At 40.3% G+C, this 19,738-nt stretch overlaps 2 protein-coding genes across 2 annotated transcripts in view; one reads left to right on the top strand and one right to left on the bottom strand.

Moving 5' to 3' along the window:
• Positions 1-19,738, top strand: part of LOC105568156 (sestrin homolog) — a 193,659-nt gene that overhangs the window by 70,602 nt on the left and 103,319 nt on the right. The window lies entirely within an intron of this gene.
• LOC105568155 lies at positions 1,362-19,703 on the bottom strand. Its single transcript, XM_012023584.1, has 2 exons — positions 19,336-19,703; positions 1,362-2,498 (listed from the first exon to the last, which is right to left on the bottom strand). Exons 1-2 carry the CDS (start codon positions 19,578-19,580, stop codon positions 2,261-2,263), a joined length of 483 nt encoding a protein of 160 aa, XP_011878974.1. The 5' UTR covers positions 19,581-19,703; the 3' UTR covers positions 1,362-2,260.

Genomic DNA, 19,738 nt, shown 5'->3' with positions numbered 1-19,738 from the left:
CGCGTTGCGTTTTATATCGCCAATTCGATAGTGATTTATCCATTATCCTATTCTTCCGAATCAAAAATGCAAGTTGTTAGTTTGAGTAATTTGTATGACAGAAAGTCTTGGAAACGCAAAAGTTAATAATATTTCGTGTGTTTCGCGGTATTTCACATCGCGTACGGGAGTGCCGGAAGTTTTGCGCGATCGATGATTTTTGCGAGTGTTGTGTAAGTGCAACAAGGACATCTGAGAGGAGGAGGAGGCTCAGGGGGGCATCGGGCAACGGCGGAAAATTGGTGAGGTAAGTGTCTTACATTTTGCTGTTATTTGCTACTTGTGCAAAATAAAGTATCTGTTCTGTGTTTTTATTTGATTTATTCAAATGATTCGAACGACGATTCGAATAAGTGTTAGAGACAAAACTATACGCATAAAATTTTGTGATATTATATTCTATTATATTCTATACAATTATTGTAATAAATACCTATTTTAAAAAATATAAAGTATATTTAATACAATAATTTCGATTTTACATAATTACTCTATAATAATCATATATATATATTTATTTTTACAGTTTAACATATATAGTTAACGATATACAACTCTGCTGTTGCGAATCCTGAATCCTATCAGTGAGTGATAAATTACTTTTTATTTTAAATTGACGTTGCGCATACAATTACTTCTTTGCATGTATACACAAATTCTTAAAAATATACAATATTCAACTACAAACTGCGAGCGAAGCGCGCGTTTTGTAATTTCTAGTGATATAAAAATTGAAGTAAAAATTAAACAGTATCTTGTTTCCAAACTGCCTCTTCAAAGATAATTAAATAAATTTATTAGACAGTTCGATACAAACATTTTATATAATTAAAATTATTCCTTTATTATCACAATATTTGAAATCAAACTTATTTTGCAGTATAATTAGCAGTTTTTATCGAGATGGCTTAAAAAATCATACGTTTTAAGAATGGTATTTGCACATCTAAGTATCGCGATTTCAGTAAATTTAATGACAGATTTGTCATACCGCATCGAAGAAATATCTCGTAGAGTTTCTCTCGCAGTTGATACTTGATAATTAACTTGACTGGCTGCGCAACGAGTCGCATTAGCCATTTTGGCCAAGTCCCGTCAACTTTCGGCGCCACATCGCCATCACCTAAAGATCTCGATCTTAGACTGCCTCGCGTGTGCGACTTCCAACTATCATCAAGTCACTTGAGGCTCGATATCAACGGCTATCAAATCACGTTGCATATCAGCAGTGATTACGCATAGTGTTAATTAACTAGAATATAAATAGACATATTTGATAATAAGATATCTCCCTTGACAATTTTAAACTCGTCTTTGTTAAATCTTTTGTCGAATAGCTTTTTTTGAAGTCTAATGTTAGCTTTAGCGATTGCTTAAGACATTTAAAAATGTACAAATGAAGTTAGGAGTAAGTAATCAGGTTGCAAAGTGAGAGAAAATGCGATTGAAGATAATCCCTTTATTTATTTCATGGTATACAGATACATAACAAAACTCAAAATGTAAAGTTCAAGCTTTCGGAAAACATCTCAGCAGTTCTATTGCTATACATTTTCTTAAGAATTAAAATAAAATTACATTGACGTTACGATTAAACAAATTTACAATCAACGCGAATTTTAATACATTGCACAAAATAGTGTTTAATTCTACTTATATAATTTTTTATCTGTTTTATGAATTTACTAAACGAGACTTGCTCATGCGAATGTCTTCCTCTTATCTTTTCCATACGATATTTTGATAAAATATTATTGCATTATAATTATTATTCGTTAAATACATAATGTCGTAATTCTCAAATTTTGCATAAATAGTGCGAGGGCGGATGTTGACCTGCACCACTGAATTTAGTAAACATTTCGAAATGTACTTCAATTGAAAGCTGTTATGTTAACTTATGCATGTTTCGAACCTGTTTAAATCTAAAAAATTCGTTTCTTTTTAAAGATTTCGCATGCGAGAGATACCTTGTTTTCAGTGACTTTTATATCCTTTTCGCGTGACAAACGTGCAGAGCGAAAGAGCCATTTTTTATGCATCTCACGGCATCGTTCCTTCTACATCTCGTCTTTTACGAAAAGAAAAGATATTGTCGAACTTTACGAAAAATTTCAAAAATATTCCACTTCCGGCATTACACGTACACCGCCATTCAGTTTCATTTCGAGAGAAAATCGTCCTCTCGCCTCGCGCGCGTTTATTTATAATGCAGTAGACTTTACGAGGCTGTGCCTCTCCGCGGCCGTAAGTGCGAGTATTCGTAATACGCGCGGCGTTCGCGGTGAATCACGTATAAGGCGAGAGCGGTTCTGTAAAGTAAGATAAACACGATCACAGTCGTCACCGGCGATAACGTAACGCGACGACGCGGCGAGTCCGCCGCGCGGCCACATGGAGACGATAAACTTCGATCCTCCTCCCTCGCCGCTCTCACGCGTTTCTCCTCGTGAAGAAAACTGTAACGGTAAATTAGAATTTATTATTGATTAGCACCCGCAAAGCTTAGCTCGAGAAATATTCCTCGTTTTCATTCACACACTGAGAACAATTTTCATCGGATAAACCGATTAAATAGTGTTTCCGATGGTTAATTTTTCCGATTAAATTATGAATACATCCGATGAAATTTATCCGACGAAATGCAGTTACTGATGAAATTTGATTAAAAAATGGATCACATTTTTCATCGGATATACAATTTAATTGGATATATCCGTTTGTTATTATGTAATCGGATTATCCGATTATATTTAATCGGATATTTTTCTCAGTGCACGGAAAGAAAAATATAGCCGCCGTAGCTAAAAAATTGCACGTGGCAACTAAATTTCAATTGTAAAATACGAACAGCTAATATTTGGTTGTGACAGCTAAATATTTTGCTGCTGTGCCTATTGCAGAAATGTATAGTTATGGCAGCAAAATATTTTTAGCAAACCATGATTAGCTACGGCAGCGAAAAAATTTTTTTTAGTGCACTTATAATCTGGACAATTATTATTTTTGATAATCGAGAAATCGTAACAGTTTACGAAGCAATCTGCAGTTGAAAAAGAAATACGATTGTTACGATACTGTATGTAAAATCCGAACGAGCTGTTCGATTGGTGAATCAGACGACAGACAGACGGGCGGCTTTCCTTTTCCTTTCAAAGTCTCCCAAGCGGCGCCAAAGTGCCAGAAGCACCACGTGTCTCTTGGCGCCGAAGTATGTACGCTTAATCTAGCACGCACGTCGTGCGCGCGAGGGAGCGAGCCGAGGTGGGGGAAGCGCGAGTGAAAGAAACGCCGCTGGGGAGAGCAGACGCGGAAACTTTTAATAGCCGGTTTCGTGAGACAAGTCAAGGACAAGTCGTCTCACTCGTTGAGACCGTTAAACCGCAGTTTAATCTTCTCGATACAAAGAAAGTCGGCGATAACGGATTAACGCGAGGTCGCGAAGTGCCCGAACACAATCCGTGGAAAATGATTTACTTTCGCATCTATTAGCGTGTGCCTTAAGGCCGAATTAAATTAGCAATTGTCGACGTCGATCGGATTGGGATTGGTGATTGTCTTCTAGCCAATGAGAGCGTAGCAGCCAGCCATTTAATCGACTCTCATTGGCTAGAGGACGAATTGTCAATCGTCAATCTCAATCCAATCCGAGTCGGCTATTACTAATCTGATTCGGCCTTTAAGCACGGCGCGCTAAGTGCGTGACAATTGCCATTTTTAACGTCGCAACAGTCGCGGATATAAAGACCTGTGTCTATATACGATGCTTGGTCCAAGTTCCAGTTTCGAGAAATGTGTAGCCAATCAACTTACAGCTGTTCCATAAAAGCCACACATTTCTCGGAACTAGAGCTTGGACCAAGTTCTAGCATCGTGGACACAGGCCTTAATACTGGAATGTTTTCCGCTCGGCGTCTCAAAAATGGGTGAAACGTGCGCGGTTGAAATACTTCGGTGTTAATTCAACATTCGTACAACATTACGCATTTGCGTGCTAAATTTGTAACGAGCACAAACTCTCACTCGATTGGCGAGCGTTCATTTGCGGTTATTAATCGAGGCGAAACGCACACGTAAGCTTCTCGAGATCCTTGTTTTTTGACACAGATTTTTTCCCGTCTGTTCTCGCATTCGTTTGCGTCGCGCGTAAATAATGAGCGCGAAACATTGTGCGGATTTTTCAAGTGCGAACTCACGTAAATGACAAAGCCTTCGTTGCGGCGATTTAAATTACGACTGTAGTATATAATATATCAGCTTAATTTATAACGGTTGTAAAGATTAATAAGTTTCTTCACTTTTTATTCTACCGTTAAAATGCGTCTCCTCTCGTATGCGTCTCCACCCCCTTCGCCGAAGGCTCTTCTCGTCGCCCGATATTTTTACCGCCGGCACCTGTTATCTTTGCGCTTATATTACTTATCGCTCATTAAGTTGATAATCTGCTGCTGCTGCCGTGGGTCATTGTCCCGGGACGTAATGAAACGCCGCTATTCTACTTTCATCCTATCGTTTCCGGAGCGCGCGTTGGCGTCCGCATTTAATATTCTAGTCCATCGCGTATTATTTCTATCAAGAGTGTTTGTTATCTCGGTTGGTGTGTCGGTTAGGTTAAAGAGATTATTGCATCAGCGTTGCGCTATAATTAGAAATATACACTGAGAAAAATTTTCATCGGATAAACCAGTTAAACAGTGTGTCCGATGGTTAATTTTTCCGATTACATTATGGATACATTCGGTGAAATGCAGTTACCGGTGAAATTTGATTGAAAAACCGATCACATTTTTCATCGGATATTTTTTTCAGAATAGCATTGTAACATCTTCAAAATTATAATTAAAATGTTGCTCCTAATTCCTGGGTAGATCGACCAGATGCATTTTGTAAGATGTTGAAAACGAATCACAGAATTTTTCGATAGATTACGAAGAATTGCAGTCAGTTTATACAGCATCCAATGTAAGACGCGGTCTGTAAATTCTCTACGCTGAGAAAAACAATCGATTAAATATAATCGAATAATCCAATTACATAATAACGAACGGTTATATATGTCGGTTTAAATTGTATATCCGATGAAAAATCTGATCGGTTTTTCAATCAAATTTCATCGGATGTATCCATAATTTAATCGGAAAACGTAATTGGAAAAATTAACCATCGAAAAACACTATTTAATTGGTTTATGCGATGAAGATTTTTCTCAGTGCACTCCGTAGGATACAAAATAGTGTGGAGGGAAAATAATATTATTCATAGGATCGTATCTTGGTATTATGGATTTCATCTAGAACGGGCTTTAGTCTTCAAGCCTGTAATCCCCGCGTTAGCAACGTGCTATATATTTCAATCTCACTCGAATCGTTCTTTTTTCTTCTCTTCGTGTTTGCGACGTCGTTCTTACGTGAACAATTTCAAGCGCGGGCGAGGGAGAGAGGGATAATTACGTTGATTTAGCGTCGCTGATAATTGTTCCGTGATATTTATAACACCTCCGGTGTAGATGGGACTACGGTAGTCTGTGCAATCAGTGATGCAATCGCGAAAGGAGCGAGATCACGTTCACAGCACGTGGCCGCGGCGGTGGTGGTGTGTGTGGGATCCATTGTGATTTCCGCCGATACCAGAAACCATTGGGGAATCGTTCGCGGGCGGTGTCTGGCCGGCGCGGGTCTCTAAATAATTTCGTTGGAGCACTACGCGTTGCCACGTGTTGCCCCTTTCACATGTTGCCGCGGAAACGGGTCTATTAAAAAGCAGTCACGGACGAGCACGAACGCTACCACGAGTTGAGATCTATTCGCGTAAAGATTGGTGTGTGATTAACGACATTATATTCCACGAGGAATGCATTCCCATAGGCACTAAAAGGCATTTATAGATAGTGCTTTATTAAATTATTGGATTATTCGCAATATATTGCGATGAACTTTCTGATACATCATTTACCGTATAACATTTCTGGAGCTCCGCGTATCTGTCAGACAGTTGATCATTGACACGATCGTCGTAAAATCATCTTCATAAAACTGTCATCCGCTTTGTTACGGCGCGGGCACGCGATGTTTCGCATTCAGACGAGCTTTTTAATATTCATTAACGCCGCTTATCTCCGAGCGGTTATCAGCCAGGCATTTTTCCCTTTGTTTTTCACAAATCATCGTTAAAAGCGGCGCGCCGCCTCTTCTCCAGCGCTGCCGACCTTCCTCCGGCAACCGGCGCGCGTGCACAATTCGTTATCATTGTTTTGCTTGTTTTTGCTGCGAATGATAAGGAACGGCGCGCCAGGGCCCACCCTATGCCGCGTACGTATGTGTATGTACATAAATTCACATGCACGATGTAACCGGTCTCACAATCAGATTTCTATATGACATGCTGGAATCAATACCTTAAAAATTTGTATCCTAAATTTCATTCCCAATCTGAATTTATGACAGTAATTTATCTAGATTTATTGGTATAATTTATCATTCGCAAACTTGATCGTTCATTACACTGACAGCCCGATTAAATTATACAGGATTGCGAAAGGAAGTTTTTGTGCGAAGTTCTCAGCCTGTCGAGTATATTTTTCACTTCATTTTAAGCAACGAACGCAGACCTCAAGTCCGTAAAGATTACGTAAAGATTTTTATTCAGACTTTTATTTGTATTTCGTAATTCTTCGTGACTTAAAATCCTCACGTAATTGGTAGAAACGGTCTTCGGGTTTATTATTGTATTCAGTCTTTTGTTCGGTTTTATTAAATTACAGCCGACATGAAAGAAGCACACTCATTAAAATGGAAAAAATGTAGTCTAAAAGTTTTTTTTTTCTAAAATTCGTTTCTTATGTTTAAGAAAAGTATATTACGTTATATTATACGCGAGGAAATAATCGGAATAAGCGTGTCCAAATGTGTTTATCGAAAGTCCCAAATCTTTGCAACTTCATGTTATCACCGACACAAATAGAACGACGTAGACGGCTGGGGACGAATCGGTGGCGGAGAGAAGCAATAAAGACGGAGAGAGCGAAGGAAAAAAAAAAGAGTACACTCGCATGCCGGTGGCTCGTTCATTGCGCTCTTATCACGCGAGGGGATTCGACGATTTATTGACGACTACGCCTGATAAGGCGAAGGCGAATGAGCTACGAGAATCGTGTGAGTGAAAGCGTTCATTGTGGGAATAAGTTAGTCAATCTTTCGGGTGAAAAACCGAAAAGAATCGCGCAATTATCCGATTAATTCTGCCATAATCACAATTAATCATCTGCGGCTGTTAATCTATGTCAAGCGGCTAAGTGTTTGTTTGAAACGTGCACTTGGCCGTTTATACGACGACATGCGATTTTCTTTCTTTTTTAGCGACTACTGCTAATAAGAGCAAAGATTCGTTTTTAAAGAAAATTAATTTAAAGCTTCGCCTCATTTCGCGGAATATTTAGAGCTAACCGTTGCCTCGGGCAAAACCACTGCTTTAAGAAAACTGCATCTAAAGTTTTTATCTTACAGAATACTTGGAAACAACCGCAACTTCATTATCAGTTAATGGGGTTGTAGTTAAAAAAAATAAAAACTTTAAATGGATTTTTCTTGAATAATGCGGTTTTACCTACATGCGATTTTTCCGGTTAGTGTTCTGACTGTTGTATGCTCGTGGTACGTTATTCTCTTTATGGTTTCTTGATTAATTTTTATTAATATATATGCCGTCATTTTCTAACGTGCCAGTACAAGTAAAAACATTCACGTACGAAAGATGCAACGTGCGCCTGTTAAACGGTTACGACTTCGAAACAAACGAATATAGAAGCAACATTATTTGTAACAGACATTAATTATTAACGTTAAAATTATTCATTAAGAAGATGTAAATTGAGAAGAGAAATTTTGTTACAAATTCTAAATTTTAGATAAGTTTTGACGAAGAAATCGTTTATCTCATAAAAAGTATGACGCGATTTCATTATAAAATCTCAGGAAATCATAATACAAGAACACAAATGTCCCTCCAACGTTCGCGCTTTTATAATTCGTAAAATGAGAAATCGGAAACGGGGGTATCTCCGCGAAGTTACTACAGCTATCCTATATTATCATCGTTGAACACTCGGTCCTCTCTAAAGATCAATCAGCGGATTATCACTGAAAACACTTGCAAATTGCGGTGGTATTGTAACTGTAAATTAGTGACTATTCACTGTTTTCAGTGATAATCTACTGTTTGACTTTTAGACCCGGTTTTTCATTTTCTGGTTAACTGTTAACCAGAGGTTAGTCGACTCTCTTCTATATTATTATCTAAGAAATGACAGATAATCGACTAACCTGTGGTTAACATTTAACCAGAACATGAAAAGCCGGGCCTTAGAGTTCATGAATGTTAACTGCTAACATTAATTAATTCTCTATTTCTTCTTGGATAATAAGATAGGGAGTCGACTGAACCCTAGTTAACAGTTAATCGATGTTTGCGAAACTGGCCCTTAAAGAGTTTCTTCTCCATCCGTTATTCGGCCTCGTATTCTTTCCTTCTGTCACACACATCCGCGACGGGTGCAAGACTGACGTTGCACGCGCGTCCACATGCAACTGCACACGCCTGTCATTACACCGCGATGGCGTTAAATAACGCGGGCGAGCGAGCGCGCTAAAATATTATAGCGCGGCTACGTCATCCCAGCGACAGATTACAGTTCAGTTCGCGATATACCGGGGTCAAACGCCCCGTTATCACGCATCGTATACGGGAGACTATGCGGTCGTATGCAAGCGTGTACGTACACACGCCACTTCGCTATATGTCTCGCGGTAACTTCGCGACTCGCGTGAACGTCAGGTAAGAGGATGCTTTTCCCCGTGCGCGGCGATTGTAGGCGGAGCATCGTAACTTTGTACATGTACCCTTCCAAACCTTTATTTTTTTTATTTTTAAAATCGCCACTAAAACGATTTGGAAAAGAGGAGAGGGGAAGAGTTAATTGACTTGGCGTCTGTATTACGAATCGTTAATTAATACTACAGATTAGAGCGCATTAATATTAATTATGCAAAAGAGAATTTTTTTTCTTTGGAATAATTTAATCGTTAATTTGCCGAACCGAGCGGATTTTCCAATTATAGCCCTTATTTATAGCTTATTGAAATCAGTTGTATTGAAATCGGAAATTATCAACGGAAGCGACGGCGAATTTGATTAGCAGGACGATAAATAATAAAGAGCGTATATTTCACTGCCTGATGTATGGCGCAATGTGCGCGTCTGCAAAGTGTTAATTTATCATCGTTGCACTCTATCTGTGTATTCCCGGGTCCTCCAATTTCTATCGCAGGAAAGGGATCGAAGTAGGTCATTCGAAAAGAAATGGCGCCATGCGTGCGTTCACTCGCTGTACAATTTCGCGATAACTGAAATGAACAACCAAATTGAGTGAGGCTTATTGTCGCCAGTGGTAATTAACACGGGAAAATTCCAAACTAGTATAAGAAGTGATATATATATATATATAAAATATATATATAAAATATAAAATTCCTGCTTTTAAGTTACTGAAATATATATATATAATATATATATATTATATATATTATATATATTTCAGTAACTTAAAAGCAGGAATTTTAAAACGAAGACAGCAATTTGGTAGATTTTTAAAAGAATTTCCCCGTGAAATAAACATCTTCCGTTTTTCCTGCTTTTTAACGCGTACTAGTACAACACAAGCGAGCGTCATTTGCTCTCTCTAAAAATTCGCATGGTTTGACAGCCGCAAATAACACGAACGAAGCATGTCGTATCGCATAAGCGAGACAGCCAATCAGCATCTCGAAAAAGCGACAATAATACTTTGAGACTTTCGATTATCGACTTAACACGCCTAGGAATCGCGTGATGTCTCGGGAACCAATATTACACTCAGATAACTTGCAGATAAATCTATTCTTACCCACGGTTATATTGTGTCGGTATGATTATAAATATTTGTACAATGATAATGACGGACAAACAAAGAAGAGTCCTCCGTGAGTCCGATTTTTAAAACTGAATAATTGAAATTAATCTTTTATTTCATTAGTTCAGAAACTGCCGTCTATTTTTACCTGTTCCTTATGAAGGAACTTTAATAACTTCTCTTTATTAAAAAGACATGCATTCCGATATCGTAATCAAAAGATAGCTGGAACGCGAATTACGGTTTCGCTCTCCATTCGTTCCCGCGAGTATTTTCGTGCGATCGTACACGTGACAACAATCCGCCTTCGCGAACGGACGTTTCGCAGAAGAGGCGCGAACAGATATTCTCTATTTTACCACGCTCGAACGCAATTTCCGACCCTCCAACCGTCGTAAGTTCCAATTCAATCCGCGTCGCTTCGGGCTTCTGTCGAAAGAATGGATTTTCTTCCATTCTTCTGCGTCTCAGCTGCAGATACAGCGATAGTTAATGTCAGCAAACTGACTGTCACGCGTCATACAACGTTGGACGTGTCGCAGGGCCCCGGATGCGCGCCGGATTTCACAGCGATGCCTGCGAGAGAACCCTTCGTCCTATTTTGGCAGGGACCTTGAAATGGGCATGTACAGCCCGAAGGTCCAGAATGACCAACACGCGCCACCGCGTACGAGCTCGACCTCGACCGGCCCGAGCCACGTGTCGATCTACTACGCCGCTTATTCGTCGCACATTCGCGCGTCTGGTGATTCGTGCCTCGCACCAGATACTGGGTTGCCTTTTAAAGACGATTATACGTGCATCATGCGTTATGTATGTGCGTTATGCATGCACACGCGGTGCAGTCTGAAATTGCGCGCGATTATCAAGCGCCGGCTAGAAACGCGGCGCGCCGAGGTCGCTTGAAATAATAAACAGAAAGTGCTCTTGCATAAATGTCTTTTAAACAGCAAGGGATACACCCGATGCCTACGAGTTTTGGCAACGATTATTTTCGGCACGCCCGAATCGATCGAAAGAGACCTGCCCTCGAAGTCGATGCGAATTGGAGCAACGTTTTAGCGAGACCCGTTGATTAATCGCGATTTCCTTCGCCGCGACGTGCCAGAATAAATCGATAGGAAGTTAATTAATTATTGAAGACTGATACGCGGTGCATCACCGCGGTCATAAGCGCCGGCACACAAGCGTACGTCTGTTTAGCATTATCGCACGAACTGATTCGGTGTCGCACGTGTTGACCTTTCGTCCGTTCTTCGGACACACGAGCGAAGATGCGAGTGCACGGTTAGTAATGATGTTAAATTGAACAGGCGGGATATCGCAATCCGAATCAGTCGTTTTCACCGTGATGAGGATTGTTTCATCGTGCCATCGCATCTGATTAAACAGCGGGGTAGCGCGGATTAATGCGTCATTATGATTTATGGAGATTGGATCGCTTTCAATCGGCTCGATAATCGTTACGACTGTGGACCAAAGGACCGTTTTTCTCGCCGCTGGTAGATCTATTTGCATACTCGCGACATTCTATAAATAGCGTCAGTGGCGCGATGTCTCTGCCTAATGAAGCTGTCGCTGTTCTCGAGGATGCGCATTTACGGAAAGCGATTGAGTCCCCGAGTATTTTTCTGTTATCTCTCTTCGCGTAAAAAAGAAACTGACGTTTCATTAAGCGATATTACCGAAGTCGATCGCGGCCAAGAATTACGAGTATTAAAGTGACCAGGCGTGCTAATTTAATCGATACTGTATTGACTTGAGAAACGATGGCACTTTTTCTTATGATAAATGAGATACAGATGCCGCGGACAGCTGCGCAGCAACGATTCGACGAAAGGGGGAATTTAGCCCGGCTGCTCAAACGGCAAACGCAATAAACGCGTCGGCGGAAATACCTGGGCCCGTGTCCAAATGCGAATCAAAGGCGCGTGCTGTTACGCCACCGTTATAATTTCCCCTTTGTTCGCCGCGTGTCTCACTTAGCGCGATACTACGCGCGCGTGATCTTTCTCTCGAAAATACGCGCGGTTTGTTTATCGAGCAATAATAGCGGTGGCACGTGATACCGTGCGCACTTGCACGTGCGCACTTACCGGCGAGAAGTTTCCTCAGTGTAATCTTTGCAATCTTCGAAGATTGCTTACGCCACGCGCTTTTTGATGTGTCTTGTGTTTACGCTTTTGACGCAAGCGTCGTAGCAGGGTTGTTATGCTCTTCCCATTTTATTGAGTTAATTTTACACCACGTCAGAAAACGAAGATATTCGAAAATCGTCTGGCTAGAATGATTCGCGAAACTGATTCGTTGAATGGTTTTAGGAACGACAAAAATATCGTGTGCATGTAAAATCCGTAAAACGTAAAATTTACACGAGAAACAGTGAACGTAATCGAAGCAATATTTCATCATTTTATTTTATGAAGCAATCGTGAGGAAAATTATCGATAAAACAATTTAACTGGAATCATCATGTTGTTTTTTTAAATCTCTTTTGAGCCTCCGCATAAGCGATGAAAAAATAGCAACAATTTGATAAAAATCTAATTTTCTTTAGGCACTTTTTATGACATACTCTATCTTTTACTTTAAAAGATTTATTTTTCGTCCGAGAGACACAGACGTACGCGAGTTGGTGTGGTATTTTATATTAATTAGATGATATCAGAGACGAATCAACTTGGACGGAATGCTCTGGGGAAAAAAAAGACAGCTAGCAACCCATTTTGGGGCTCACAATTAGTAAATTATTTGGATTGTTCGTAACACTCTAATCTTTTACGAATTTTATCCCGCGTAACTAAAAATCGCAATTAGCTATTTTATCCATATCCAAGATTTTTAAGTAATATTAATCAATTCTCTCAATTAGTTCTGTCGATATTCAGTAACGCAAAGATACCTTTCACTCAAGAGGCACTAACTAACTGTTAAGTTGCTTAACTACACAAAAACCGATCAAAACTTTTCCCGAAGTAGAGTGTTACGAACAATCCAAATAATTCGATTACTAATTGTGAGCCCCAAAATGGGTTGCTGTCTTTCTTTTCCCAGAGTGGGACGAAGGAATTGCACAAATTAACACCGCTGCGCTTCTGACGAACCGCTTGTACGGCGGTTACGTTATTTATATCAGGCCACGGGATATATTATCTATTTAGCTCGAAAACTATGTAGCCGGATACGTCCGGTTTATCGCCTCGTCGTCGGCCGACAACGAAATCGGTGCACTCACGCGCCGGCCACTTTTACGCAGCCGCGCTGCATTATCATCGCGCGCCCCGTTCATCGCGCCGATTCGTATTGTTTATCGAACTCCGTTCTCCGCAGAGCTATGTAATATTATCGTAAAACCGGCTGTAACGGGTTACGCTTATCAAGCCTCGTTTCACTTCCCTCCGTGATTGCGCGGCGCTCATTAGTCGTCTCTGCAATAATAATGGATCAAAGATCTCGCGGCCGGAACGAACGCGTGGCACTTTCGATGACTTATCGCATTGTCTCCCCACCCTTCGCGGAAGGAAGCTGCAAAACACGTCTCGTGGCTTCCAGCGCGCTACGGTTTCACAGATGACAAAACAAAATCCTCGATTAATCTCATCATCTATGTCGTTTATTACACTTTCCTGGCTATTCACGGAGGCTGAATGATTCAAATTGTTTATATATTTATCATCCATTTGGCCTTGCCACATATGTATACGTAGACGTGGCGGAAGGGAGAGAAATTCCTGTACATGCCGTGTCGCGGGATTTGTTTGTGCACACGCGAGAATTATGGATCTTCTGCGGTCGGTTTTTTACGACGGACCTTGGGACGCTGTGTGGTAATTGCAAGCGCAGAGAGCTCGATCGTGCCACCACGGTTCGTCGTGCGGGATGATGTCACGCATCAAAAGTACCATCGCATATAAATACTGAATACGCGCGAGTGCGTGCGTGCGCGCGCGCCCAGTGGGAACACGTGCGAAACGCCGACGAGACGACGACAATCGCGGCTTATCTTTCGTATGCTGAGCGCACGTAGGAAGCGTGCATACATACGCGGAGTCCCAAGGAGACGCGGGCGCGATTGATTCTCGTTGATAGATTCGTTGCTTCCGAAAAGATGTTATTGCCGCCTTGTCAACTGTGGAAACTTACACGAGTGTATGAAGCTAGCACCCCACATTTTGAAAATTATAATTTTTAAAGCTGTTCCAGGTTGTTCTAATATAACTTTTCCAAAAGGATATTATTTTATTCAAATCGGTTTGCCGGTAAAAAAAACATTTTTTTCGCCAACACCCCCTTTTTCAAAAATTAAAGATTTTCCGGTCGCTATACATTGTTCTAGTTGTCCCAAACATCGTTCCAAAAGGACAATTTAAAACTTACACGTGGATTTTTTCCACGCAAGCCGCGCACTTTCGACAAATTCCACGGGACCTCGGGGTGAAGTTCACGAGATGAAAATGTACGAGAGCACACGTTACTGCCAAGGGCCAGTTTCACAAACGTCGGTTAACCAAAGGTTAATTGATTCTCTGTCTCTTCTTAGATAATAAGATAGAAAAGGATAGGGAGTCGACTGAACTCTGGTTAACAGTTAATCGAGCTTTGTGAAACTAGCCCCAAGGTTTCACCAAACGTCGCTTCACTTTAATCTTAGTTTAATTCATGTTTGTCTCTTTCTAAAGTAACAGTTGGAAAGGGATGAATTAAGCTAAGCTCGAAGTTAAACAACGTTGGTGAAACCGGACCGAAGAGATTATCGAATTGCCTGGCCTTAAAGCGTGAAATGCGAATTTCAGTCATAAAAGCATCCTTTGCCGAAATCAATTACGCGCTTAATTACACGCACGCGCGTATTTATCGCTCGCAAATTTATGTCTGCGCGCAATCCCGGTGTTTTCATAGGTCAGACGATACCATGAGAAAGTGAAGAAAGGCTATTTTACAGCCGGCTGCGAGCGTTTTGAGGTCGGCCGAGGTGTTGTTGCGCCAGTGTTATATTAAATACTTGACGTTCTCGCGGCACCTCTCTCGCTACGTGCGTCGAATACGTACGCGGAAAATTCATAACGCACCGTCGAGTTTTAATACACGCTGTAGCCGCCGTCGGTTTATTATACTAGATAAGTTTACGATCGCGCACGCGTTGGTTATCTATTTACAGTTTAACGCGTGCGCGCCGGTAAATCTCGCTGCGTCTTCGGTAATTATTTTTCGGAATGAGAAATGTGTCTCTCTTGGACTGCACAGAGCGCCCGCGTCGAAATGAGTTTCTCGACGAGGATCGAAGTCAATTTCTCTTTAGCGAATACTTGGACGATCGTGTAACGTAATGTCTCTCTCGATCGCGTGTCGTGTCTAATTTATTGTCCACTTTGGAAAACGAGCGAAATTTCTCTGACACACGCGTCCCTCCAGATAAAAACCCGTTTCACTTTGATCGCCATTTTATCAACGCTAAACACCGCGTGCATTTCCTCCGCTTTATTTCACGTGAACCATTAGCTCTGATAACGGCTCTTTTACGCGATGGGCCCGGCACGATAACCGGCGCGCGGTATCACTTGCATATTACAAATAGATTTAATTGGTCTGTTCCGCTTTGCCCGGCCCGGTTACATAAACTCAATAATGTGGCGTTATTTAATTACAGCGTTACGCTTCGTGAAACGAATACCCGTATCGTTACACGCGGGGAGTTTTATAATACACAATTCCTCTTCCTGAACATAAATTTGGTAAACAACGCGCGACGGTTTTATACAGGCCGCTATCATTTTACGCTGCATAATGCTTCGTTACATCGTCAGTCATTGAGAGTAAAATGACAATTATTATATTAAATTTCTGTACCGGGTCAACTTTAATGATTAATTGCAGTTAGTAGAAATAAATACATAAGAAACATATTTCAACAAATATTTAAACTGGATCTACGTGAAGACATATTACAATAATGTCTAATATATACAGATATAAGATTTCACACACATATATATGTTTTTATTTTCAAATTGTACCATGTAATTTGCATTCCGTAAATTGCTTACGCATCCTCGGAAAGAACTTCTGTCACAAAAAATATTCTTGACGCATTTAGATTTTTCACAACCTCATTTAGCATGAAAATAAGACAATATCAAAATAAATTCTTATTCTCCTCTATCGAATTAAAAAAGATTGACTTACTATATTGAGACAAGAGTAACTTATATAAATGTAAGTTTGTATATTCTTGCGGTTAGAATAAATTTTCTCTCCATCTTACAACGCACGAAGTTGGCATTACGATATTCGACAAAAGACGATACCTACTATCATTTTATTCTAGATTTTAGAATTTTTCATTTAAGATTAAATATTCCTTTCTCTATAATAAATATGATTGGCGCTATATCGATCCTGTTTTATGATACACTGCAGTGTAATAGCATTGGATCCGGAAATTTTTTTCTGTGGGTGCGGCCTTAAATTTAACTTTCGCCATAAACAATTCTTAATGCTATATATTTATTTAATACGCTACAAATACGGCCGGCCACGAGCGTGTACGATGAATATTTATCTAACGATATTTTCATCGCACGGTGAATGGTGTCACGCGAGACTTCATTGTCACTCCCACTATGGCTAACTATGAGTATCTATCGAGAGGAGCGGTAACTGGGTCAACGAGTCGACGATTCGTTTATCTGTTTGTTTGCTCCCGTCTAGTGCGCGCCGCGTAATTCTGTAAAACGAGCCGCTGGGCGGAATAGCGGCAGGAATCGTTAAAACCGAAAGAGAATCTTACGTGTATGTCCTAATTTCTGTGCACAGCTATTTTGGAATTTGGGCGAACGTCCAATTCTGTTTGTTTCTCTTTGCGGGAACAAGTGCGGAAAAATTATAACACGGAATAATTGGATCTCGTATTCGTATGTTACACATGCATAAATACATACGTCGAGTAAAGAGAAGACAGGAATTTAAAAAAATAATTTTTGGTTGCCTGTTATTACCGTTTGTGTTTTTCTCGTCTTGATTACATCACAAATGATTCGTTATGTCGTTACATAATGGTTTCTTTTTTACAAACTCTTTATCTACGATTAATCATTCTCATGAATAATGCACATATATCTTACAATCATCGTATAATACTTGGCGAGTATTCTGAAGATTAATTGAAGGCGCAAAATTTTAATATTGTAATTGGCGAGTTTAAAATAATTTCCGACTTATTAGCGGATTCATCAAAGCTTTGTATCATGTAGGTTTATTAGCAGAATAATATTGATTTGCGGAAATAAATTCTCGTCCACGTTAAAATAAAGTTTTCGCTGGATTTAACATGCGATCGTAGCACTGGTCGAAATTATGTTAAAACGGTCGGGAATATTCGGCGTATATTTATTTTACGCGGTTAAATATTTCACGGTTTGAATATTTCGTCGCAGTGATTGATTGTTGACGTAGAGGCGCTCGTTTATTTTTGCGTATAGCGTGCGTATACGGCCGCGTTCACCTTGCCCCGCTATTCGCCCGGTGACTCTCGAGTCGGCAGGCAGCGCGGCGTGAACGGCTCCTTGTGCCTTGTTATCACTCGAGACGCGACCACTCGCTACGGCCTATTCAGTGATTACCATTGCGCACAATTAAACCATTCTGACGATTCATAAACGCGTCGATGATCATTTATCGATGGTTTATTGGTACATGCCGCGGGATTTAAAAGGTATTGCGATATCGAGTCTCATTTGTATATCTTTGGACGGTCCATCGCGTCTACATTAACCGTTAACTTGACTTTATCGTGTCGCACGATATCGAGCTGAAGACGCCGATGATATATTCGAGCTCTTGGAGCATCAACCTCGCGGTTATGGAACGGCTCGACTCCGATTCGAGCTGCATCGCGACGCGGTAAATCAACACTCTGGTGTTTAACTTCGTATTAGGTTTACCGACCGCACGATATAAATTCGCACACACTGATAACTCGTAAAAACTCTTCGTCCTTCGGGATTTATTCTCGTAGCTCGTTGCAATTGTACTTTTTTTCATGCTGTTCTGTCGCGTACGATTAACGTATTCCAATTATTTGTGTGGTGTTTAATCGGGTTTAATCGGGTCTTCGTTAGTGAAGGTTTATGTGTGAGTGCCATGAAGAACCAAGGAACGGAGGAGCTGAGAGCAGAGACTCGAGATAGCGTCAGGTATTAATAGGCAGCCTTAAGCTGAATTATTTATTATTTTCTCACTTGAATTATTATTTCATACGTTCGCGCAATAATTGTTGTTATAAAATATTAGTTATTTTGAATATCCATACCGATAGCTTATTAAAAGTGAAATAAAATATCAGGCAAAAATGAAACAACGTACAAACATATGCGAATATAATATTACGAAATATAAGTGATTATTAAATGATTTAGTCGTGGATTAAATAGCCGTTTGTTAGCGTTTCAGAGAAACATTAAATAGCTGAACGCATGAACTTTACACGATTGGCTAACTTTGATAGCTTAACTGAAAACTATTACACTCTCGATATTCTCATATTGTAATAGTTAAAGTCTAATTTATCTCCGGAATACATTATTAAAATGTTGCGCGATAAATACACCAACGCAACGTTTTGTACTTATCGTCCATCAAAACGCGTTGTCGTTATACTTGAGCTATCGTAGTGTGTTGCAAAGTCAAAGGGGGCAATTTTATAAAAGCCAGAGTAATGTAAACTTGACTGTGTAATAGTACAAAGTACTTCCAACAACTGTTATGTAAAACGATAATACGAAGAGAATATAGCTTTATATTTTTGCATAATGAATTTGTGTGAATTGTGTAACGAACCGTAGACAGAAATACACATCAAAATTATAACCTTTTCGCCTCGGAAACAATGTTTTACATCGACGTAAAATGATTCGGTCGGGAAGACTTGATCATATGAATATTTTTATCAATATCATCTGCCATTCTTCTACAAATTTTTCTTGGATCTGTTATGTGAAGCTCTAAAAAGTATTACCAAATTACCATGTAGTTATAAATATGTATACAGATTTGCAAAATTTTTTTAAAATTACGAAGTTCTTTCCATGCGGGAATGCGCACAGAAACTTCATTGTGTTTTTTAAAGGTCGTTATCTTGATCGAACTCGGCAAACTTTTTTTCGCCAAGAACGAATAGTTTCTCTGGTGGAAGTTCTCCGGTAGAAGTAGAATGTAGTAGAATGTGATTCGAGGAACGGGCGAATTCGGAACAATTTATGGGATTGCAAATTGCGGTTCGCGTGCGCGCGTATCGTATCGTGAAATGCATCTGCGCCGTTGTATGCATTAGCGTGAATCTACGTGTATTCGCTCACCTTAAGTAAAGACACGTGTTGCGAATTCTGCAGCGGCGACGGTCTTGCAATCGTTGACGATAAGATAAATCCGCGGCGGAGTTGTCGGAAATATCGAAGTTTTTCGCGGAAGGAACGTCGTTGGTCATGCGCTGCAAGACAACTTGTTGCTTCGCCAAGAAGGTAGGAGAGGTAGGAGAGAATGAGGAGGCGAGGGAGCCTCTCGTCCGTTGCATAATATCTGCACAGTCGCAGTAGCGTATCATGTACCCTCCTGATTACGCTTATCGCGAGGCTTGAGCAACCCTTATTCCCCTTTGCGTTTTATTTCGTTATTAAAACTTGATGTCTTTGTACATTTTTTTATGCCGTGCTTATTTCTTCCACGTACTGCTTTTCTCCATGAGAGAGTCAAGCGCGATTG

This window comes from Vollenhovia emeryi, unplaced genomic scaffold (genome assembly GCF_000949405.1).
Source record: "Vollenhovia emeryi isolate VEMERY1.0 unplaced genomic scaffold, V.emery_V1.0 DF939131.1, whole genome shotgun sequence".
NCBI lineage: Eukaryota > Metazoa > Arthropoda > Insecta > Hymenoptera > Formicidae > Vollenhovia > Vollenhovia emeryi.
The sequence above is the reverse complement of the archived record's forward strand: the minus strand, read 5'-3'. Positions and strand labels throughout refer to the sequence as shown.

Coding starts and splice junctions, on each gene's coding strand:
- LOC105568155 (XM_012023584.1), bottom strand. CDS start 19,580: ATGATACGCTACTGCGACTGTGCAGATATTATGCAACGGACGAGAGGC. Junction 2,499..19,335: donor AACACGTGTCTTTACTTAAG/GTGAGCGAATAC, acceptor TTACCGTTACAG/TTTTCTTCACGAGGAGAAAC.